A 25,822-nucleotide genomic window follows, 5' to 3' on the forward strand; every position below is an offset into this window, starting at 1 on the left:
CATGATGTCACTAAGATGACATATCAAAACAACACTAAATTAAAGTGCACTTTTTGTACAGAACGCCACTACAATAGTTTAAAACAAATTAAGTGCACTTTTGTGCATGATGTCACACAAGATATTTCAATAACTGTCAAATAAAAATGAGCTGCATAATAGGAAATCAAATAGTTTATGTCCTTCACTACGTGGTAGTTTACTGCGGACGTTATCTCCTTCTGTTGTTGACTATTTTTTGTTAATCTGGAAATGGAAGACGGCAGGCTCAATTGGGTCAGTGCTGGTGGCTTCGGCATTTTTTGGGTGTGGCACCCGCCGGAGATGTTGACATGCGGAGTTTCAAGCTCTCCTTATTCTCTCGCGGGTGACTTTTCAAATGATGCTACAAATTAGCAGCAATGCTACTTTTTGTAGCAACGCTTTTGCCGCATACTTGACATATTACGGTTGTCTGTTCAACATCTTTCTCACTTGAAGCCAAACCACAGCCAGACGATGGACCCCGTGCTGTTTTTCTTGGGAATTAATTATTCTTCCTCCATTTGTTAACAGATTGGCACCTTCTCTCTCTCGTATTACCACTCGCACCGCTCCGCTTGCACCACCTGCCACTTCTAACTTTACTCATGCCGCTACATCTCTGCTCCGCGAGAGCGTATGACGTTGCACGCGCAACAGTATGCGACGTATGTAAGAAGGTGCGCTTGTTTTACGTCTCTGTGAGAAGGAGAGACAAGAAAGAGAGAGAAAAGCCTGTACTGTAATGCCCAACTAAAAGCAACTGCGTGAGAACGTATACTCGAATACTCACGATATATTTATTTTCTGTATCGCACAAAGACAGAGATATATCGAGTATATTCGAGACATGGCCCAGCCCTAACTTAAAGTTAGTATTCTTTGCAGATGATACAACTGCGTTTTGTTCAGGAGAGAACACACAGAAATAAATATAAATAATAAATGGGTTATACTTGTATAGCGCTTTTCTACCTTTAAGGTACTCAAAGCGCTTTGACAGTATTTCCACATTCACCCATTCACACACATATTCACACACTGATGGTGGGAGCTGCCATGCAAGGCGCTAACCAGCAGCCATCAGGAGCAAGGGTGAAGTGTCTTGCTCAAGGACACAACGGACGTGACTAGGATGGTAGAAGGTGGGGATTGAACCCCAGTAACCAGCAACCCTCCGATTGCTGGCACGGCCACTCTACCAACTTCGCCACACCGTCCCACAGAAGCTAAAACAAATAACAGAAGAAATGAACAAATTAAAAAGATGGTTTGACAAAAACAGACTATCTTTGAATCTCAGTAAAACTAAAATAATGCTATTTGGTAACAGTAGAAATGAAAGTCAAACACAAATACAAATAGACGGAGTAGATAGTGAAAGGGTAAAAGAAAACACATTTGTGGGTGTAAAAATAGATGATAAAATGAACTGGAAATCTCATGTAAAAAATATACAACATAAAGTAGCAAGAAACATACCAATAATGAATAAAGCTAAACTTGTTCTAGCCTAAAAATCACTTCATATTCTTAACTGCTCGCTAGTGTTACCATATCTGAGTTATTGTGTAGAAATATGGAGAAACAACTACAAATGTGCACTTCATTCATAAAATGTGTTACAAAAAAGATCAGTTAGAATAATACATAATGTTGGATATAGAGAACATACAAAACCTTTATTTATTGAATCACAAATATTAAAATTCAACGATTTGGTGCATTTGCAAACAGCTAAAAAGATGTACAAAGCAAACTATAAGCTGCTAGCCAAGAATGTACAACAATTCTTCTCAACAAAAGAGGAGAAATATAACCTTCGAGGAAAATCTAATTTAAAACATTTGTATGCTCGTACAACACTTAAAATGTTTAGCATATCTGTATCTGGAATTAAATTATGGAACGGATTAACCAAAGAAATCAAAGAAAGCACCAATATGATTCAGTTTAAGAGATTATTCAAACTACAAGTGTTCACAAAGTACACAAAACAATAATTATGAACATCTTGAACCCTTTTTTTATTTTTTTATTTTGAACTAAAGATTATTTAAGTATTTAATAATTGTTTGCTTACTATGGTGTATTATTTATTTATTCACTGTTCAGTTACAGAGAACAAGGAAATGGGATGAAATTGCTATGATATGAAAATGGGTAGGATTAAATAAACTCAGCTTCTTACTACTCCTTTTCGGACGTGCCGTAATGAAACAACTGGAAATATGTGATGCATTACATTGTATCGTATGCATGTTCCAAATAAACTGAAACTGATTTGGATATTTTACATTTTCAAAACCAGTACAATATATGGATTTATTTTGAAAAAAAAAAAACTGTCTGCATGTCAGTTTTGTGTTTTTAGCATCAAGATATAGACTTGTTCCTGTTACATTACACCTTTTTTCTCTTTTATTCCACTTTTTTTCCCCCAGTAATAGTAATATTACAATGTCTCGCGGCCCGTTTAAAAAAGATCTGCAGGCTGTAAATGGTCTTCGGGCCGTACTTTGGACATCCCTGTATTGAAATATTTCATTTAATAATAAAAATGATGTATGACAATGCAGTGCTGCATTTACAAATTGAAAGCCTGTAGTTCAAGTTGTTTCACTTGATTGCATTCATTTATTTGAAAAATTGCATTTTCATTCATTTTCAATACTTTAGTTTGTCATTAGTCGGGCTGGGCGATAAAATGATATCAATATATATCCTGATAGACACGTAATTGGTATCAATAAAAATTGCGTCAGATATTTTTTTTCTTGTTCGTCGGAAGAAACAGGAAGTTGCAAAGCAAGGTTGGTTACATGAACAAAGGCACTCGCTCTCTGGTAACACAGGGCGTGATCACTGATCAGTGGGAGTGATACGCTAACAGCCAATCAGGTAACAGTATTAACTATTATGTTTGGTGGCGCCATCATGTTGTCTCACGGTTGATTCTCTGCATGGAGTGAAAATCCATAGTGAAAATGAGTGCTGCAGAGAGCAAAGAAATTATGGATAAAACCAGAAAAGTCACCTGGACAGTATGGCATCTTATGGATCTGTTCCAAACAGACCATAGTCAGACCAATGTGGTCTGTAAATTAGGTATGGCACACATCCCTCACCAAGGCCGGTAATACCACATCACCTGAGACGTGTTCACCCTTTAGAGCACAGCTGTAACTTCCACAATTTGCACGATTTTGCTACACTTTAAGCATTTCTTACATTTTCCTTATTTTTGCATCTTCATTTAAAAAGGTTATCGATAAGTGTTCAATGTGATTTTTGAATTTTGTTTACATTTATTGAGTCTTTTCCAAGATTTGTGTTGACATTTCCTGTCCTTTCTGCCTTGATAGCTGAGGGGATTAAGTTACACTTGAAATGTTTATATTTATTATATTTTCCTGGTATTTACTTTGATAGGTCATAAAAATAGCAATAATTATCGATATTGATTGATATAAAACACTTATATCGTGATAGTTTTCAGCCATATTGCCTAGTCCTAGTCCAAGGGTCGGCAACTTAAAATGTTGAAAGAGCCATATTGAACCAAAAATTTAAAAAAATATATTTAAAAGCCTTATATTAGTGGTATAATGAAGGCAACACACGATGTAAGTGTCTATATTAGCTATATTAGCCTACTATCAAAGGCTGATGCGAATCTTCGTTGACAGAAATGTTGAATTTAAATTTTTATTCTACACATTTTTGCAACATTGGAAATCATTAGTAAAATGGAGGCTTCTCACAGGATGAGATAACTTTTGGAAATTACTGGCTCAGAATGGCCAAAGGTATAGATGTGTGTGTCCAAGTTTAAGGAAACGGCAGGCTGTCTTCTTCTAAAGGATTTATTACAATCTTTGCAAGCTAGGTAACGTTTGCTGTGGTCTGGAACAACATGGCACACAAACAACTATCAGAAATGTAGCCAATATTACATACAGATAATGTGTCATGTGACATGCAAATATAAATTATATACACAGAGGACATAAGTAAAGAAAATGAAATGAGCTCAAATGTACCTACAAACGAGGCATAATGATAAAATATGTACAAACAGCTAGCCTAAATAGCATGTTAGCATCAAATAGTTTGCAGTCATGCAGTAACCAAATATGCCTGATAAGCACTCCAGCATATCAATAACATCAACAAAGCTCACCTTTGTGCAGTCACGCACAGCATGAAACATTTGGTGGACAAAATGAGACAAAGAAGGAGTGGCATAAAACACGTCTTTCTGTGGCAGCATGTAAACAAACTACGATGAGTTCAAAGATCGTTGAAATTAGTAGGACAAAACGGGCTTGCCAAATACTCTCATCAGCGAAGCATGTTTAATATAAACTGTGGGATTTCTAACAATTAGGAAGGGTTGTGTCATGTTTGTTCTACAGAAAATATATTAAAAAAATAAAAAATAAATTCTCTTCATCTTTTACCATTTTCACACATCTCTGAAAGAGGTCTAGGGATAGGAACAAATGTAGCTTTTGTTTGGACTATTGTGAACCATGGAAATGTAATATACTTTTTTGTTATTCATTCAATTAAGTCAGAATGACTTTAAAAAATTATATATTTTTCTCTTTCCCAGGTTCTAATACCATTATTATGGATTGTCACAATGAGTAAATATGAACATTGTTGCATGGATGCAAACATACATGTCTATACATCGAGATAGCCAGTGTGAGAAGCAAGGGAGAAAAGTAGAAAGGAGACAGACAGACTGGCAGCATGAATTGAGAGAAGAGAGTGAACTATTTTATTCTCTCTGACCTCCTCTTACTCCCTGCCTGTCTGTTTGTCGCTCGCCTCGCTGCTGACCCTCTCTTTGTCTGAACGGATGAAATGGGGTGTTCAATCGGAGAGGGCTCTTACAAAGCTGCCACTGGAACACACACACACACCCACATACACTATATTACCAAAAGTATTTGGCCACCAATCCAAATGATCAGAAGCACGTGTTCTAAAAACTTTGCCCGGCCACAGGTGTATAAAATCAAGCACTTAGGCATGGAGACTGTTTCTACAAACATTTGTGAAAGAATGGGCCGCTCTCAGCAGCTCAGTGATTTCCAGCGTGGAACTGTCATAGGATGCCACCTGTGCAACAAATCCAGTCGTGAAATGTCCTCGCTCCTAAATATTCCAAAGTTAACTGTCTGTCGGCTTTATTATAAGAAAATGGAAGAGTTTGGGAGCAACAGCAACTCAGCCACGAAGTGGTAGGCCACGTAAACTGACAGAGAGGGGTAGGCGGATGCTGAAGCGCATAGTGCAAAGAGGTCGCCCACTTTCTGCACAGTCAGTTGCTACAGAGCTCCAAACTTCATCCAATTAGCCCACGTACAGTACGCAGAGAGCTTCATGGAATGGGTTTCCATGGCCGATCAGCTGCATCTAAGCCATACATCGCCAAGTCCAATGCAAAGCGTCGGATGCAGTGGTGTAAAGCACGTCGCCACTGGACTCTAGAGCAGTGGAGACGCGTTCTCTGGAGTGATGAATCCCGCTTTTCAATCTGGCAATCTGATGGATGAGTCTGGGTTTGGAGGTTGCCAGGAGAACGCTACATTTCGGACTGCATTGTGCCGAGTGTGAAACTCGGTGGAGGAGGAACTATGGTATGGGGTTGTTTTTCAGGAGTTGGGCTTGGCTCCTTAGTTCCAGTGAAAGGAACTTTGAATGCTCCAGGATACCAAAACATTGTGGACAATGTGGGAACAGTTTGGAGCGGGCCCCTTCCTCTTCCAACATGACTGTGCACCAGTGCACAAAGTAAGGTCCATAAAGACATGGATGACATAGTCTGGTGTGTATAAACTTGACTGGCCTGCACAGAGTGCTGACCTGACCCCAATAGAACACCTTTGGGATGAATTAGAACGGAGACTGAGAGCCAGGCCTTCTCGACCAACATCAGTGTGTGACCTCACTAATGCGCTTTTGGAAGAATGGCAAGATGACCAGGTTCTTTAGACCGTCAATAAGTAGAGCAGGAGTCTCAAATTCAAACACAACTACTTTATAATTTATTGTAATCCCATTGGGTTGAGTTTTTCCTTGCCCTGATGTGGGATCTGAGCCGAAGATGTCGTTGTGGCTTGTGCAGCCCTTTGAGACACTTGTGATTTAGGGCTATATAAATAAACTTTGATTGATTGATAGTTAGCCTGTATTAAAAATAAATTCTACAGATTTTACACTAAATAAAACTGGCAGCTCAGTCACCAGAATTGTGCCATAAAATGTGGACTGGTTTTTACACCACTTTACTGTCAATGAAAAAAGCTGTAACACTGTTTTTACATAAAAATTCTGGTGACTCAGCGGCCTGTTTTTACCGTAAAATCTATGGCCATTTTTTTTTTACAATGCATTATTATGAATTAAAAAACACTACCACTTATTTTTGCTGCAAAATTACGGCAACTGCTACTTTTATACCATATAATCTACATGCCCTGTTCTTACGTGCATTCATGTGAAAAAATGGTACCTCTGATGATTTTACAGTAAATTAGCTACCGTTTTTTTTACAGTGTAGTAGTGTTGTCCCGATACAAATATTTTGGTACCCGTACCAGTACCAAAATGTATTATGATACTTTTCGATTACTTTTCTAAATAAAGGGGACCACAAAAAAATTGCATTATTGGCTTTATTTTAACAAAACATCTTAGGGTACATTAAACATATGTTTCTTATTGCAAGTTTGTCCTTAAATAAAATAGTGAACATACTAGACAACTTGTCTTTTAATGAGTCTGCTGACGTATGCAGTAACATATTGTGTCATTTATCATTCTATTATGTTGTCAAAATTATTAAGGACAAGTGGTAGAAAATGAATTATTAATCTACTTGTTCATTAACTGTTAATATCTGCTTACTTTTTCTTTTAACATGTTCTATCTACACTTCTGTTCAAATGTAATAATCACTTATTCTTCTGTTGTTTGGATGCTTTACATTCGTTTTTGATGATACCACACATTTGGGTTGCAATCCGATACCAAGTAGTTACAGGATCATACATTGGTCACATTCAAAGTCCTCATGTGTCCAGGGACATATTTCCTGAGATTATAAACATAATACTAATTTAAAAAAACCGAAATAAGATGTTGTGATGCCAAAAAATATCGATGCAATCAAAGTAGTATCGACGAGATACAATCCTGTACTTGTGGGGTTACTTTTTAGAGGTGGTATAGTACAGAATATGATTCATTAGTATCGCGGTACTATACTAATACCGGTATACTGTACAACCCTACAGTGTAGCCTTGCATACATGCCGTCAATGATTGTGCAGCTTGAAAGAGGAATTTGGTAGCTACCCTTTGGCGGCCAAACGAAATGGCACAATGGGTCAAATTTGGCCTGCGGGCCCCATTCCGTCAAAACAATCCTGCTGTCTTAAATTTTTATTATTTTTCAACCCAAAAATGTAGGACAACACAAACAACCAGCATATGTTACCAACAGTGGTTTAAACGACTATAAACGTTGAGTTGTCATTTAGGATGACTGAAATTCCCCCATAGGGCCCCCCATCTCACCCTAAACCTATCATTGCACACTTTGTATGTTTACATGCACTTGAAAAAAAAAATGCATGAATTTGGTTGAAGCTAGCTTTTTAAAAAACATGTACTCTCCTGTCTCTCCTTATATTTATATAGCACTTTTTCTTTGAGACTGAAAGCGCTTTCCATAGTGAAACTCATTACCTAAGTTACGTTTCAACCAGTGTGGGTGGCACTGAGAGCAGGTGGGTAAAGTGTCTTGCTCAAGGACACAACTGCAGTGACTTGGATGACGGAAGCGGGAATCGAACCTGGAACCCTCAAATTGCTGGCACGTCCGCTGTACCAACCGAGCCACGCCGTCCCAATCTCACCTGCAAGCTGTATGCTGTCTACTCCGCATGTTGGTATTGCGACGCCTTCACCATGCCAAAACGCAGCAGTTTATAACTTTAATCGGGGGTCCTTGAATGCACCACAGTTATGTGCAATACGATGAAAAAATGGAAACTTGAACATAACTTTTTTCTAAGTCGCCACAGATGGATTTTGTCTGTTATATATTTTCTTCAATCACATCATCCTTGTTTCAAAATGCTTGAAGGTGACCTTTGATGACGCTATGATGTCTGCGTTGAGTCGCTATCCAAGCGGAATGAACCATTCTGCATTTTTTATAGGAGGGTACAGGCAGGCTTAGACCTTCTTAGTAAATGTTTACAGCAATTTTTTTTTCCTAACATTTACGACGTCTTATTATAACTGAGATATTTAATTGGCTTTTCCAAACACTGTTTTTGTGACATACTCTTATCCTTGTCATGGCCAGGGCGCATTCCAATGCGCCCTCATCTGTTCGTCCTGACAGTTCGTCCTGACGAGCGCACCGCGGGCCACGCCCACATGCGCTTTCTATCTGCTGACAGCGCGCTCGGACACGCCCCCTGCAGGCAATCTCCTATCTGCACACCTGGATTTGATGAGGGCGAGCTGCTTAAAGGACCAGTGGACCCAGGGATTCTGGCGGGAACTTAGTTCTCATATGGTGAACCGTAAGCGAAGCTTTATGCTCTCTTTTGCTCTCTCTCCGTCATTCTTCCCCGTGCTTGATTTGTCTCCCGTCATCTTCCTTGTGCCTGCAGTGTTTTCCTTCCATTGCCCTGGATTTCGACTGCCTCCCTCGTTCCTTGACTCCTCGCTTGCCCCTGGACTCTGACGCCTCTCTCTCGCCCCGGATCACCTGCCTGCCCCATGGACTGCCTCGTTCGCTCTCGTCAACACTTGGTAACACACACTTCAGCTAACTACACACATAGTCTTACACCTCACACTCTTGTATTTTGGTCACACACTCCATTATATAGTTCAGTAGTATTGTTTGTTATTATTATATATACATTGACTATATATATAATACATTTATGAACATTCCTTCCCTCTGGTGTCAGTTGCCGTCACCTCCCCTTTAGTGAAACATAACAATAATTTTGCTGTGGGCGTGTGTTTGGGTTGGGCCCACAGTAGGGAAAGGGTTCATATGGCCCCACACCTAGGTGGATTTTGCATGAGAGGAAGAAGGCGGGGTTAACAATTTTGCAACTCAGTCTGCTGAAAATGATGGAAAGCGCCTCTCTACATAGCAACTGACGATCTGATCAAAGTTGGAATTGCCACAAAACACATTTTAAGATATTCAACACTTAAAATAAATACTCCACCCCCCAATTTTTCATGTTAGATTATATTAGATTAGTTTATTTCATAGGTGACCATGCAATTTCATAAAACACATGATTACGCATGGTTAAAAAGGCCAATTAGCCAGAAGGCTAGTTTTCATATGTAGTCCCCTGGCCATGATGTAAAAAAAGGCAGTAAAAATTTAAATTTAAAAGAAAAAGAAAAGAAAGATAGATAAAAAGGAAAAAAAAACACACAATAGATATACAATATGATAAAAAAAATTTAAAAAACCCATAACAACATAACATTTATCTTAGCATCAAAACAGGCTCATCTTTTAGTGCTGGCAGCTGTAGGCGTTGATAAGCCACGTGTGTCAAGTAAACCGTGATGAATGGGGCTGTATGAATTCCCTTCATATTGTAACTTACATGTTCTGACTGGGAAGTCGGCGGGTTATAATCATTGCAGCCCATTGGAACGCAAACGCCTCCTAGACAGACATCTGACCACAGAACTTTGCTTCAGAAGGTCTTATCTTTGTCCATGTGATGTCAGATGAAACGAAAATGTAGCTGTTTGGCCACAATACCCAACATTATGTTTGGAAGAGAAAAGGTGAGGCCTTTAATCCCAGGAACACCATTCCTACCATCAAGCATGGTGGTGTTAGTATTATGCTCTGGGCCTGTTTTGCTGCCAATGGAACTGGTGCTTTACAGAGAGTAAATGGGACAAATGAAAAAGGAGGATTATCCCCAAATTCTTCAAGACAACCTAAAATCATCAGCCCGGAGGTTGGGTCTTGGGCACAGTTGGGTGTTCCAACAGGACAATGACACTAAACACACGTCAAAAATGGTAAAGGAATGGCTAAATCAGGCTAGAATTAAGGTTTTGGAATGGCCTTCCCAAAGTCCTGACTTAAACGTGTGGACAATGCTGAAGAAACAAGTCCATGGCAGAAAACCAACAAATTTAGCTGAACTGTACCAATTTGGTCAAGAAGAGTGGTCAGAAATTCAAGCAGAAGCTTGCCAGAAGCTTGTGGATGGCTACCAAAAGTGCCTTATTGCAGTGAAACTTGCCAAGGGACATGCAACCAAATATTAACATTGCTGTATGTATACTTTTGACCCAGCAGATTTGGTCACATTTTCAGTAGACCCATAATAAATTCATAAAAGAACCAAACTTCATGAAGGTTTTTTGTGACCAACAAATGTGTGCTCTAATCACTCTATCACAAAAAAACAAGAGGTGTAGAAATTATTGGAAACTCAAGACAGCCATGACATTATGTTCTTTACAAGTGTATGTAAACTTTTAATCACGACTGTATCTGTGATATACAGCACCTTAAAGAGCAAGAAACTGATGTTATGGGCAGACGCAGAATAAAAACTTGAGAGTAGTAGTTTTTTTTTAGGGGAATGAAACATAAAACCCAAGCTGAACGATGAGCACTGAAACAAGGTCATGAGTACATTTGGGCTGCGGGTGAAATACAAGAGCTATTAGACCTGCTCTCCAGCTGCCCCCGGTCTCAATAACCCAAATCAAGCAGTTCCACTTTGTATTGGCTAACACCAACTGTGGCTGCTTCAAATGGAGAAACACACACACACACACACACACACACACACACACACACACACACACACACAGACACACACACGCGCACGCACGCACACACACGCACACACACGCACACACACACACACTTGCTCGACTCAACTAGATAATGTGGAGTGAAAAAGTAGGCCTGTCCACTGCAGACCTAATTAAAAGTAAGAATTAATGGAGAATTGTGGGGGAGCGGGTGGAGGAAGAGCAAGGGGACGGAAAGGGAGGGGAGATGAGATTTGTTGGTTCAAATGCACACTTTTTCTCTATTATTTAAATGAGCACCCTGCATCTTTTTTCCACCCCCTGTTCTCTCTAAAAAGACAAATTTAGCGCCCAGCACCAAGTACAGACAACACTCTCTCACTGAGATTAATCCCTCAATCCAAGGTTGTTGTGTAGGGAAGCAATGTGCCACAATGCTGAAAATGATGGAAAGCGCCCCTCTACATAGCAACTGACGATCTGAACAAATGGTGTCACTTTTTGTTGCTCTCAAGTGACACAGATTTGATTTTTGTTGACAGTTTGAGCACTCCAAAATGCTTCAAATCTGATTTTTTTGGCATCAGATTCAGGCCACATCAGGAGGTAGTCTGAATCCGATTGGAATTAAATATTTTCAAATGTGACTTCAGTCTAAACCAGACCTGGGCAAATTAAGGCCAGGGTCTTTTCAATCTGGCCCGCCAGACATTCCCAAATTTTTTTTTAGATCTTGAAGATGGAAACTGCAGCTGCCATTAAGATGTGCAGTGATGTTTTCAAATGACCGTAAGTCTTGAACTATATAAATTATTTCAATGGTTTGAATCTGCGCTTTTCCATGATATACTAGTTACTATGGTAATCTCATTAGTTACTACGGTAATCATATTAGGTACTATGGTAATCTAAGTCACAGCAACTCAGACGAGGCACCAAGCAGTGTGGGCGGGGTGCGTTTCCACAGAGTGTTTTCAGAGTGGTCAGCCTGAAATGTGGGTGTCAGGGACAGACGCAGAAGGAGATTTTTACATCAAAGTCCTAAAGCTTAGTAATTTACCAGTTATATCAGATTGTAGGTGGGGTTTTTTTACCCTTTGCGTTCATATTTCGCTGTGTTTTTTGCGTTTCGCTTGATTGTAAAATATGTCGATTGAGAGGGTGAGTGAAGTTCATATGTTGTCAATATTCAGGATATATATATATATATATAGATATATAGATATATACACATACATATATACATGTGTATATATACACATATATATATATATATATACATATATATATACATATATATATATACATATATATATATATATACACATATATATATATATATATATATATATATATATATATATATATATATATATATATATATATATATATATATATATATATATATATATATATATATATATTTATATATATACACACACATGTATGTATATACATACACACACACATATATATATATACACACACACACACACATATATATATAATCCCCTGACGAGCAGGGAAACCTGTGAAACAGGCTTGTAGTAACAGTCAGCCTTTCAACAAAAGAATATGGGAGGACTCTTCCCTCCAAAAAGGTAGGGTCCCGATAAATACAGCGCAGAAAAGGTAGGACATTTGTAGGACACGTTAAGAACGTAACGGAACACCACATGTTGGAGCATAAGATGCCCTAAATGTGGAGGGAAATGGGTGTCTCCATGGTGACAACCAGTACACAAGCAGAAATCTATGTTAAATAGATTTGCACCACTTTTACACTTCACTTCAATTGCGCACAGAGTCATAAGAGATCACCCTACAACACGCCGAATAATAGTACCGTATTTTCCAGACCATAGGGCGCACTGCCAATGAATTATCTATTTTTGATCTTTTTCCATATATTAGGCACACATTATGATTTTTTTTGTAAATGTAAAACACTTCCTTGTGGTCTACATAACATGTAATGTTGGTTCTTTGGTCAAAATGTTGCATAGATTATGTTTTACAGATCATCTTCAAGCCGCTTTCTGACAGTCGCTTCAGGATGTGCCGTTTTGTGGGCGGTCTTATTTACGTGGCTCACCTTCGACAGCGTATTCTCCCCGTCATCTTTGTTGTAGCGGTGTAGCGTGCAAAGACGGGAGTGGAAGAAGTGTCAAAAGATGGAGCTAACTGTTTTAATGACATTCAGACTTTACTTAAATCAATAACAGAGCAGCATCTCCTCATCCGGAAACAACAACACCGGAAATGTGTCCCGTAAAAAAACGTCCGGCCGGTATTTTAATAACTAAAGTTCCTTGGGTGAATAATGTAAACTCACTACACCGGTATGTTTTGGCGCTTTCATGGCGAGTTTACTGACAGATATAAATAAGAACTTTACTCTACTTTATATTAGAAATGGCAACAGGGGAGTATGACTGTCCCATAACAAAAAGATAGAGAAAAAGAAGAAGCTTATCGACTACGGACTACAAAGGCGGACGCGCGCAATTTTTCAGGATTAATGCAGATCCCAAATACAGATCAGCAGGTACCAGAAGGTAAGAAAAGTTGCTTTTGCATAATATTGCGAAACAAAACGCCAGATAATATGTCTTACCTTATACACACACCATAATAATACTTGTATGTTTAATGCGCCGACAAACCTTCAAGCGGTGTGGCTTCATAGCTTACCAAAGTCGTACTAAAACATTTTGATAGATTTTTGAGCGCCGTGTGTAATGTTCTATATTTTCAATGGAACATTTAAGATGTTGGTGTTGTTTACTTGAGTCATATTGCCATCATAGTGCAGTCTACACGTATCTCTTATGTTTGACTGCCATCTACTGGTCACACTTAACATTAAACCATGTACCAAATAAAATAGCTTCGAGGTGGGTAATCGCAACCAAAGTTATTATTTACATTAGGCGCACCGGGTTGAGTTTTGAGGGAAAAAAAAGATTTTAAATGCGCCTTATCATCCGGAAAATGCGGTACACGCAATTTAAACACTTTTATCAGGCCCACAGTACATGAAATTACCAGTAAGAAGAATGTCCCTAAGGAAGTACAATTTTCCGACAGTATGTAGTTAGCCAATTTTGCAGCTAAACTCAAAGTCTGATATAACGCAGCCTTTGGGGTCAATAAAATACCTGTCGCGTTATTCCCAAAATCGCTTTATATAGAAATCCTTATTTGTTTATCCTTTTCTTTTTGAAAAAATACAATAAAATTATCCACAAACCAGACGTGATGTGAAAGGCGGATTGTCCTTCCACGTCGCAAAATGGGGCGGTCATTAATCATAGTAAGTTCGGACATCACTGGGTCAATACAAGCTACCATGAACGGATTTAGCTTGTTAGCTCGTCCTACAACCCAGTCTACCGGCCGCCACAACGCGATGTAAACAGGTGGAAATCCGGGGTCCATGGCAGAAATCACGTTTTTCAGAATATATATTTGTTATATGAAACTTTGAATATATAACAAACATTCTGCAAGACTTTGGAACTTGTCCATGGGTCATTGGTCAAGGATTGAACAAGAGGGCCTTGTTGCGAATCTCTGTTCTTGTTCAGATCAAAGTTCAGATGGGGTTGAGATCAGGGTTCTTAAAGTTAAAGTCCCAACGATAGTCACACACACACTAGGTGTGGTGAAATTATCCTCTGCATTTGACCCATCCCCATGGTCACCCCCTGGGAGGTGAGGGGAGCAGTGAGCAGCAGCGATCGCCACGCTCAGGAACAATTTTGGTGATTTAAACCCCAATTCCAACCCTTGATGCAGGGAGGCAATGGGTGCCATTTTTATAGTCTTTGGTATGACTCGGCTGAGGTTTGAACTCACGACCTTCCAGTCTCAGGGCGGACCCTAACCCCAAGGCCACTGAGCAGGTTAAGGTCTTCCAACTGTGCCTTCATCCATACATTTTTGTTTCTATGTCCTCAAGAGGCTGGATAAGATACATTAACGTACACTAATGACTTTAAAGACCAGGGACAGACTTTCCCGTCATAAAAGGAATTAAAATATTGAAGAATACTATTTTAAATTGAGGCACAAGGGAGGTTATTAGTCCTGTTGTTTGGGTGTGACACGCCCGTCTTACCCGTGACATCTGCTGCCATCAGTCCCTCGGCCCGGATGACTTTTACCTGCACCACGCCGACGTCTTTCAGGTTGTGCAGTGACCTCCACAGGCTCTGAAACGGCAAAGGCACAGGGGTGAAAGGTCAAAGAGGCTGGCAAATTAGCATTTAAGAGAAAGATGGGTCAATAGTCTGACATTTCATTAAGAGAGGGAAAGGGTAGAGAATGTCTTTTAACAGCCCTCATTTGAAAATATACAGCTGGCATTTATAGTCCGGTCCTACAGAGGAAAAATGAGCAGTAGTAGTACTTTTGTGTGTACCTTTGATACATTTTAATAATATTCAGACTGTGGAGCTGGGCGATAAAACGATGTAATAACGTCTCCTTGATAGGAGTACAAGACAAGTTTGATATAATTGATGTGTCCTTGTTTTAACAGACATAAGAAAAATGAGACTAAGGTGACTGTGGCACAAAGATAATATGCAGTCAAGCTTTCTCTCGGTCTGGAGACTAGATGAAGGGTGTGGCTAGGATGAAATGATGTGCAGCAAAATGTTCTTAGGAAACATGAAGACATGGCACTGATATAGAGGATCTGTGCCCAACCAATAGGTCCTTACAAAACAGCAGAGGACTCCTGTCATATAGAAGATATTTGACTACTGCAGCATTTATACATATAAAAGTTGAAAAAAGTACAAACTAAAATGTATTAGATTCAGAATCAGAAATCAGAATCAGAAATACTTTAATAATCCCCAAAGGGAAATTAAGGATTTCAGCACAATCCCATTCAAGATCAGACAAACATTTCAGGGAGACAGAACAAGATCGCTGACGGGTCTGCCAACTTCCGGCGCCCCTTACAAAAAAGGTGAGAAACAGGTAAACGCTGGGAAGAAGGGGGAGAACAAAAAAAAATTGTATAAGCCTGGGCCCCTGGAGCGGGGATCCAGACTGAGGCCAAGGGGAAAAAAACCTCATAGCCATAGTACACATAAACATGTGTGTAAGAGGGAAACATCAAGGAAACACAAAGGACATTAAATACATTAAAAGAGCAGATCTGATGCAACCAGCCACTTCTACACACAGCCACAAAAGTAAAACAACAACAAAACATATACACTGTGGTGACCTCTGCGGTGTTCCACACCATCGGCCGCTGGGGTGGGGGGAGCATGGCCAGAGACAGGAGCAGACCCAACAAAGCAACCAGGAGAGCCGACCCAACCCTCGGCCGCCCACCAACTCTCGGCCAGTGTCCAGTCTGCATGGATGAGCGAGGATGCGTCCAAGGAGACCAAAGTTCAGACAAGACACTGTGGAGCTTGTCTGTACCGCGCTCAGTGCCAGCTCTGTAGCCCTGTCTCTTAATAAGGATGGCTACCGAATCTGGTACTTTTTTGGCACTAAAAGAATCCCGCCGGTCCTACCGGGCACAGATTCAATACGAGGTCATGTTTGGGTTTTCCTGTGTTTTGGTGTTTTAATTCCTGTCCAGTCTTATTTCTAGTTTCTATTTCCTGTGTTTAGAATCACTTCCTGTCCTGGTGCTCTTGTTTTGTCAGTATTTCCTGTTTGGTCTCTGTATTTTGAAGCACCTTTACTTTCTGTTCCATGTCCTATCAGCACACCTTATTAGATAGATAGTATTAATTAGTTCTATTTAGTTTCACCTGGTGCCTCCTTCAGCGCTGGATCATTGTACTTGGTAGACTGTTGCTGAGTGTGTAAATGTTAGAAAAAAACATTGTATTTAGGTTTTAATGTTTAAAAAATGTTTGGTTTTGGGGACGGCGTGGTGAAGTTGGTAGAGTGGCCGTGCCAGCAATTGGAGGGTTGCTGGTTACTGGGGTTCAATCCCCACCTTCTATCATCCTAGTCACGTCCGTTGTGTCCTTGGGCAAGACACTTCACCCTTGCTCCTGATGGGTGCTGGTAGCGCCTTGCATGGCAGCTCCCTCCATCAGTGTGTGAATGTGTGTGTGAATGGGTGAATGTGGAAATACTGTCAAAGCGCTTTGAGTACCTTGAAGGTAGAAAAGCGCTATACAAGTATAACCCATTTATCAGTTAGTTTTAAAAAACATTGGATGATTCTTTTCATGTTAAAAAAATGAATTTATTTTGATATTTTTGTAATTTTTTTAAAGGAAATTGTTTTTATGTTAAACAAATATTTTGTTTCTCATGTTGACACAAACATTGACTTTTTATTTTCAGGTTAAAAAAAACATACGTTTTTTGTTTTTATTTTAGAAAAAAAAAACATTGAATTTGTTCCCTTCATGTCGGAAAAATGATTTGATATGTATTTTTATGTTGAAAATAACATTGGATTTTTCCTATGTTGGAAAAACATTGTATTTTAGTTTTAATGTTAAAAAAACGTAGAATTAATCTTTTCATGTTGAAAAAACATTGTGTTTTTGTTTTCAAAATAAAACTTATTTATTTTACTATTTGTTTGCTTTTTGTAAATAAAAAATATTTCGATGTTAAGAAAATAATAATTGTGGTTTTCATGTTGAAAAAACATTGGCTTTTTCTTTTCATGTTAAAAAAAACATTGGATTTTAGAGTTCAATGTTAAAAAAAAACTGACTAAGTATTCAGGTTTAAAAAAAAACATTAGATTTTTCTTTTCATTTAAAAAAAAACCAGTAGCTTTTTCTTTTAATGCTGGAAAAAACATTACATTTTAGTTTTAATGTTTAAAAAAACATTTTTTTTGTTTGTTCCATGCTTCCTGTGACTATTAAATTAATTTTACTTGCATTACGCCTGCTATCCCTGCATCCTTGGAGTCACGCTGCAAGCAACGCTCACCAGATTGTGACAACCTGAGTTGGGTGTGACGTCACGCCTGGTTGCCGGATTTTCGCATATATATATATATATATATATATATATATATATATATATATATATATATATATATATATATATATATAGTACAGTAAACAGTAATGAAAACACAGTTGTTCTACTAACTGTACTGTACTTGCTGCTTACTTAAAAAAAAAAAAAACACTTACCTTTCACCATTTGAGTATCTTTTGTTCTACCATTTGAGTACTGGCGAGCGATCTCTGAATCTGTGTCAGTGTATTGTAATAATCCCAGGAATGTAGGCTCATACGACTTCTTTGTTTGTCTTGTCTTTATTGCACAAGATGTAATTCAACCACACAACAGCTCCAATGTGTGTCTATGCCTTTTCCCGGCAAAACTCAAACATCCACTTCCTATTAACAACGTCACTTCCCTATCTCTCCCGGAAGTCCCGCCCCCCAGCCAAAGTCATTGGCTAACACCCCGTAGCCAGCCGCTACAGTATTAACGTGCCGGCTGGTATAAACACACGCTGAGAAATAGCTCCGTGCCTGCCTACTTTATGGGTTATAGATAAACCTATGGATAAAGGAGACATATATAATAGTCTCTTTTTCAGGTGAGAGACGACGCTAAAGGCAGTGCCTTTAAGGCACGCCCCCAATATTGTTGTCCGGCTGGAAATCGGGAGATTTTCGGGAGAAAGATTGTCCCGGGAGATTTTCGTGAGAAGCACTGAAATTCGGGAGTCTCCCGGAAAATTCGGGAGGGTTGGCAAGTATGAGCGTGGAACTGTCATAGGATGCCACCTGTGCAACAAATCCAGTCGTGAAATTTCCTCGCTCCTAAATATTCCAAAGTCAAATGTTGGCGTTATTATAAGAAAATGGAAGAGTTTGGGAACAACACCAACTCAGCCACGAAGTGGTAGGCCACGTAAACTGACAGAGAGGTAGGCGGATGCTGAAGCGCATAGTGCAAAGAGGTCGCCGTCTTTCTGTAAAGTCCGTTGCTACACAGCTCCAAACTTCATGTGACCTTAGCCCACGTACAGTACGCAGAGAGCTTCCTGGAATGGGTTTCCATGGCCGAGCAGCTCCCTCTAAACCAGGGGTCGGCAACCTTTACCACTCAAAGAGCCATTTTGGCAAGTTTCACAAACTAAAGAAAGTAATGGGAGCCACAAAACATTTTTTTAAATTTAAAATGAAAAACACCGCATACAAAGTTTAAATGCTTTGTGCTATGTTAACCAGGGGTCTCCGACACACGCACCGGCACGCACTTTAATGTGGAAATTTGATGTTAGTGCAGCCCGCGAGTTTTGAATGAATGGCGCTTGATAGCGTCATACTTGCCAACCCTCTCATTTTTCCCAGGGGAATCCCGAATATCAGAGCGTGATGACACTGCCTTTGGCGCCCTCTACAGTCTGCCCTAACAGTGTACCTGCTCGACCACACGTACAATGCAGTTTCAGCTTGCTCACGTAAGAGACAGCAAGGCGTACTAACTCAGCAGCCACACATCTTACACTGACGGTACCAATACCCAGAATCCCATGCAGCCCTAACTCTTCCGCTCAACCAACGCACGGAGAGGGGGTGGGGTGGGGGGGGTGGGGGGGTGGGGGGGGTGGGGGGGTGGGGGGGGGGGTTGATGTGTGGGGGGATTTGGTGGTAGCGGGGGTGTATAATGTAGACCGGAAGAGTTAGGGCTGCATGGGATTCTGGGTAATGGTTGTGTCGTGTTTATGTTGTGTTACGGTAGGATGTTCTCCAGAAATGTGTTTTTCATTCTTTTTTGGTGTGGGTTCACAGTGTGGCGCATATTTGTAACGTAACAATGTTAAAGTTGTTTGATACGGCTACCGTCAGTGTAAGCTGTGTGGCTGATGACTAAGTATGCTTTGCTGTCTCCTGTGTGTGCAAGTAATAACAACATGCAACATGTGGCTGGACTGGCACGCTGTATGTAAATGCTATAGAGGACAATTACTGCAGTGCAATTAGGGCACGCCCTTTATTTAGTAATTAGAGTGTAAATAGGATTATATTTTCCCTGGGAGTAATCTTTGAGAGACACTGAGATCCATAAGTCTCCTGGGAAAATCGGGGGGGGTCGGCATGTATGTAGCTGAGCCGCATCAGAGTGGTCAAGGAGCCGCATGCGGCTCTGGAGCCGCGGGTTGCCGACCCCTGCTCTAAACCATACATCACCAAGTCCAATGCAAAGCGTCAGATGCATTGGTGTAAATAACGTCGCCACTGGACTCTAGAGCAGTGGAGACGCGTTATCTGGAGTGATGAATCACGCTTTTCCATCTGGCAATCTGATGGACGAGTGCGGGTTTGGAGGTTGCCAGGAGAACGCTACATTTTGAACTGCATTGTGCCGAGTGTGAAATTTGGTGGAGGAGGAGTTATGGAGTGAGGTTGTTTTTCAGAAGTTGGGCTCGGCACCTTAGTTCCAGTGAAAGGAACTTTGAATGCTCCAGGATACCAAAACATTTTGGACAATTCCATGCTCCCAACCTTGTGGGAACAGTTTGGAGCGGGCCCCTTCCTCTTCCAACATGACTGTGCACCAGTACACAAAGCAAGGTCCATAAAGACATTGATGACAGAGTCTGGTGTGGATAAACTTGACTGGCCTGCACAGAGTCCTGACCTGAACCCGCTAATGCTAATAGAACACCTTTGGGATGAATTACAACAGAGACTGAGAGCCAGGCCTTCTCGACCAACATCAGTGTGTGACCTCATCAATGCGCTTTTGGAAGAATGGTGGAAAATTCCTATAAACACACTCCGCAACCTTGTGGACAGCCTTCCCAGAAGAGTTGAAGCTGTAACAGCTTCAAAAGGTGGACCAACATCATATTAAACCTATAGGTTAGGAATGGGATTGCACTTCAAGTTCATATGTGAGTCAAGGCAAGTGGCCAAATACTTTTGGCAATATAGTGTATATACAGTATATAATATATACTGATATATTATATTATTATATTATATTATCATATAATATATACAATAACTAAGAAATCTCAATTACCATGTACAATTTTACAGTATATGTAACAGCTGCAGCAAAAAAAAGGGGAGCATAACATTTAAAGAGTAGATCCAGCAGAAAATATACATTACAAACAAAGAGAGGTAGCTAACATAGAAACAGTAAGGTAATAGACAAATATCATCTATTGCTAAATGTATGTATAATAAGTACAATACTTAAAGTATCAACACTTTTTAGGGCACAACAAAAAACAACAACTGTACACTAATGCCATCTAATGTCTTGGACTTGCAACTACGTTTGTATATGTCATACTTGCGAATGATAATAAAACAGGGCAGCAGTTATCATAATCATCTCATTTTTAAATGTTGCAATAAATGAGATTTTATCATCAAAAACAATTCATATTTATTGACACACACAAACTTCGATTCCTAGGTACTGGAAATGGCTTCTGTATCGGTTCAAATGTGCAAAGTACCCATCAACCAGTATCAAATAAAAGTCAATTCCTAAGGCAGGCAAGAAAAAGGAAAGTGATAAAATGCATAAAGAAGAATGTGTTGCATAGGACCCATTGTCTTTGTTCCCGTGTATAGGCTGACACGCCAACTGGACTAACAATACAGACATTCAAGCAAGAACACATTCAATGAGGCGTGAATGGCAAGGTTATGATAGTTACACGCACAAACACCGGCTTCACACCAGCACCTTCCTTTGGTTTTGAGACACACACACACACACAAATGCACACACACACACACACACACACCAGAAGACAACTAAACACACTCTTAACACTATCAAGTGAAGATACAGCAACAAAAGAAGAAAAGTCAAAAGGTTCCTCACACATGCAATGCAAACTCCTGATAAGTTTGCATTATCTAAGTGCAACGCTACATTAACTTTATACAAAGTATGACTAAGGACACATTTAAATATTACTTTGCAATTCTGATGAACCCTTTTTATGTAAAAAGATCATTTTAGGTAGTTTTCCAGCAGGGGATGCTCTTCATCTGAAGGTGTCATCAGCAAGTAGCTAAGGCTTCTACTAAGGTGGACTTAACATGATCGACTATTAGGCGATTCAATTAAAAAAAGTCTGATTGTGGTGGAATTGTTGAACATTGAACCCCTGGAGGTGAGTTGAATACCCGAGGCACCACACGTACAGCAGGTGTGTTGGGAGGATGTTCAGAGATGGTGGACGAGAGGCCTGTCGAGATGCACCCCCGTGGGACAGGTAGCACGGCGTACCACAACGTGCCTCAGGCGGGTCATACCACGCAATCGGGCCTGGTGGGCCTCGCCCGAAATTGGACCGGGTAGCAAGCTGCAGTTTCGATCACTTTGTTCGGGCTGGAGTCCTCCCTCCCTGCTCACCTCTGGCAATGGTAATGATTCTTGCAGGGGTTCACTTACGAAATGTTTGTTACCTCCTTTAGCTCGTCAAGTCTGATCGTCTCCTCTGTGCTTCACCAGAGCTGAAGACGACCCTAGCCAAACCAATCCGAGAGCCTCACTTTCTCTAGTGTGTTGACAGTAATTTCCCCACTATAAGCCGCTACTTTTTCCCCCACACTTTAGAACCTGTAATACAATTCTTGTTACGGTTCATACACCTGCCGCCTCTAACTCTGCTGTGCGCTCCGTGGAGCTCACCCCGGGACACGCCCACGGGCGTTTCTCTCCTGCTGCAGCCACGCCTCCGCGCTGATGAGAATCCTGCCTTCATAAGCCAGTGCGTCCTGCGTTCCAGTGCCAGAACGTAGCTACTTGTACTTGTACAGTAAGCCTCTCACATCTCTCTCTTCTTTGCCCATGTGCTTCCTCGTTCTTTGTGTTTCTGTAGTAGAATTTCTGACCTTTTGATCTATATTTCTTGTCTTTTAAGAATGTCCGCTCATTTTCAATACTCTTGTATTTTGTGCCATTGAATGGACCAGTTGTGGGACAAAAGTGAATATTAAGTCGTGCCAACCTGTCTACAGAATGTGTTGACTGTCTAAAGGATTCGAGTTGTTATGGAACAGATAGGAAACGCAAACAAGACATTTGACGCACTCGATAAGGAACGATGACGCACAACAGACATATAAAAAATGGCAGAAGACCGGAACTCGGGGGTGATTTTGGCTTGTGTGTGTCTTGTTGGCTCCGGAGTAACTTGTGGTTTGTCTGCACGGCCAACTCAATTCAACCTGCACTTCTGATAATGGGTAAATACATTTGTTGTACTAAACTACTTTTGTTGCCTGCTTAAGCTTCGGACAATCCACTACACAAATTGGCGTCACGAACAGGATGGTTTAGAAGCTACAGGTCGACAGCCGCTCTCGCTCTCTCAGTCAGGCAGACAGTGTGCTGCACGCGCGCATCTAATACAAGGTAAGCGTTTTGCTTAAAGTGTAAACATTTTCTGCCTGGAGAGAGCCGGATCGATAAGACTAATTGCTGAATCTATTTTTGATAAAAGATAGGTTTAGTCAGGTTCTCCAAAAACAACCTGGACTGGGGTAAATTATGGTTGGATTGAGTTGTTTTATATCAATCAATCAATCAATGTTTATTTATATAGCCCTAAATCACAAGTGTCTCAAAGGGCTGTACAAGCCACAACGACATCCATATGTGATCATTTGTCTGTGTGTTTGTTGAAAACTTGTGATTTCTTGTTTTTAACATTAGGGGATTGTTGATAGAATTTTGGTGGTTTGGAGTGTAGAAGCACAGACGATGTGAGACGAAAAATTTCTTTTAACCTCTTCATCCTCTGTCGTTGCTGGCAGAGGATGCTTCTTTCTGCAAGTGCATCAGAATTAGCCAGAGTTGGACAAAGATAAATTTAAGGCAAGGGTTGCTAACTGGTGTGACATTTGGCCCATATAAAATTGATACGTCTGTGAAAGTGCGAGACACCTGTCTATGTGGAAACTGCAGCGGTCCCTAGTCCTTGTGACTCAGCGTGTAAAAAAGCCTCATATTAGGTGACCATTCAGTGACTCCGGTAAAGGAGATCAACTGAGCCAAGTTGTCACGAATCTGTTTAATGGCTGCAGAATAGACAGGTGGCGTCTCGGGCTCCATATGGTAGAGCTTTGGTGAAACTTGGTGAAACTGTATGGGACTGACCAGACACGATGTCTGTAGGTTGCTGGGTGATTCCTGGTGGTCCTATGGTGCCTTAGAGGCCGGTGATCCGTGTTGGTCAGTTTGATAACGCAGGTGCTGCTCCAATGAAACGGGTTAATCGCCGTTTTATGAGCAATGATGGAACCTGGTTTTTGTGATATGAGACGGCCGATTCCACAAAAGCATGCGTGCATTAGTTGTTTATATTGGTCCGGACCAGGGGGGCGTGGTTTGTGGGATAAAAATGTGTGTTTTTAAATGTATATATATATATATATCTGCGTATTTTAATAACTTTTGTGTAGCACCTGGTTTCTTATCTGTTTTAATTCTCCCTCATGCTTTTGTGAGAGTTCCCTCACGCTTTTTTCGCACCCACGCTGATCTGCAAGAGCTGGGAAATTGTCGGTTATGTGTGTGCGTGTGAGAAAATAGACAAAGTTATGTACAGAAAACACATGAGTGAATGATCCATCCATATAATTATTTTCTTCCGCTTATCAAGAGGTTGGATCGCGGAGGCAGCAGCCTAAGCAGGGAGGCTCCCCCTCTTGGGCGCTGCGAGCGAATTCCAGTCATTTGAATTTGTTTTTAACTATACTGGTGATTGTGACTGTGCGATATTACAGTTGTTTTACACACTGAGATTTTGAGTACGGGAAAAAAGGCTCTTGCTCGCTGGTAAATTCTCTGTGTGTGAGTGACTGTGTGACGCATATAGTCTCAGCTGGGAGACATTTTGAGATAAGAGTGTGTGCGTGTGACGAGGCTGTGTGAGTGACAGCTGCGTGAGGCATTGGTTCGAAGAGGAGTGACACTGATAGCATTGAGCTAGGTTAGCATTGTGTTAGCATAGCATTGAGCTAGGTTAGCATTGTGTTAGCATAGCATTGAGCTAGGTTAGCATTGTTTTAGCATAGCATTGGGCTAGGTTAGCAAAAGTTTGCTTACTGAGGCATAGTAAGGCTAGGTTAGCATCTAGCTTGGCATTACTAAGTGTGGTTGAACAGTTATTCTCGGTCTGTAGAGTGTGCTAGTAGTAGGTGCTTGCTAAGTCCAGTAAAATAATAGATATATGGAAAATTACACGTTTAAATATCAATCAATAAATACGGATTGTGGGACATTGAAACATTGTTTAATTCATCATTCATTTATATGTCTAGTATACTTTTTTTTGGTACAGCCTTGTTGCTTATCTGATCCATCCAGTTTCTGTGTGGAAGTTGAGACAAACACACACGCACGAACATCATAGATTAGGACACATTGTAACTTTGAATTAATAGTTATACAACAAATAAATTAAATAATATTGAATTTAAATTTGATAAAGATAAATTGATCATACATTGACATTTTAATTTTTTTAGGAATAAACACACAATAAAATAAAAGTTAAATGTATATTCTAATACATCTAAGGGCATCTGTGAAACATAGAGTCTGAGGAAGTACAGATAAGAGCCACTCAGCGCCATTGTCAAAACAAAACGTAGAGAAGCGTTAAACAAATTCTAATCAGAAGGAAGACAGACCAAAATATGAGAACTTAAGTAAACAGACAGCAAGTAAACCAGAAATAATAATGTAAATAAATAACAAAGAAAGCAAATTTCTATGTGACATTGGTGCATGTAGAATTACAAATAGAGAATAAAACTAAATGGAAATAACTGTCTGCAAGATGAGCATGACGTCATGAATTGTGCTCGGGTTAGTAATAGATAGATGGATAGACAGATAAAACGTTATTGATTCCTTCAGGAGAGTTCCCTCAGGAAGAAGAACTAAAAAGGCAATGCGGGGCAGCTTTGTTTGTGTGGCGTTT

General features: G+C 40.2%; 1 protein-coding gene across 6 annotated transcripts in view; it reads right to left on the bottom strand.

Moving 5' to 3' along the window:
* The window catches only part of mctp1a (multiple C2 domains, transmembrane 1a), a 494,888-nt gene that overhangs the window by 192,398 nt on the left and 276,668 nt on the right, over positions 1 to 25,822 (bottom strand). For all 6 annotated transcript variants that reach the window (XM_062050987.1, XM_062050984.1, XM_062050988.1 and 3 more), the window contains one exon: positions 15,002 to 15,095. In XM_062050987.1, coding sequence (XP_061906971.1) covers positions 15,002 to 15,095 — 94 coding nt within the window. The remainder of the gene's footprint in view (positions 1 to 15,001; positions 15,096 to 25,822) is intronic.

Source organism: Entelurus aequoreus, linkage group LG06, assembly GCF_033978785.1.
Source record: "Entelurus aequoreus isolate RoL-2023_Sb linkage group LG06, RoL_Eaeq_v1.1, whole genome shotgun sequence".
Lineage (NCBI taxonomy): Eukaryota > Metazoa > Chordata > Actinopteri > Syngnathiformes > Syngnathidae > Entelurus > Entelurus aequoreus.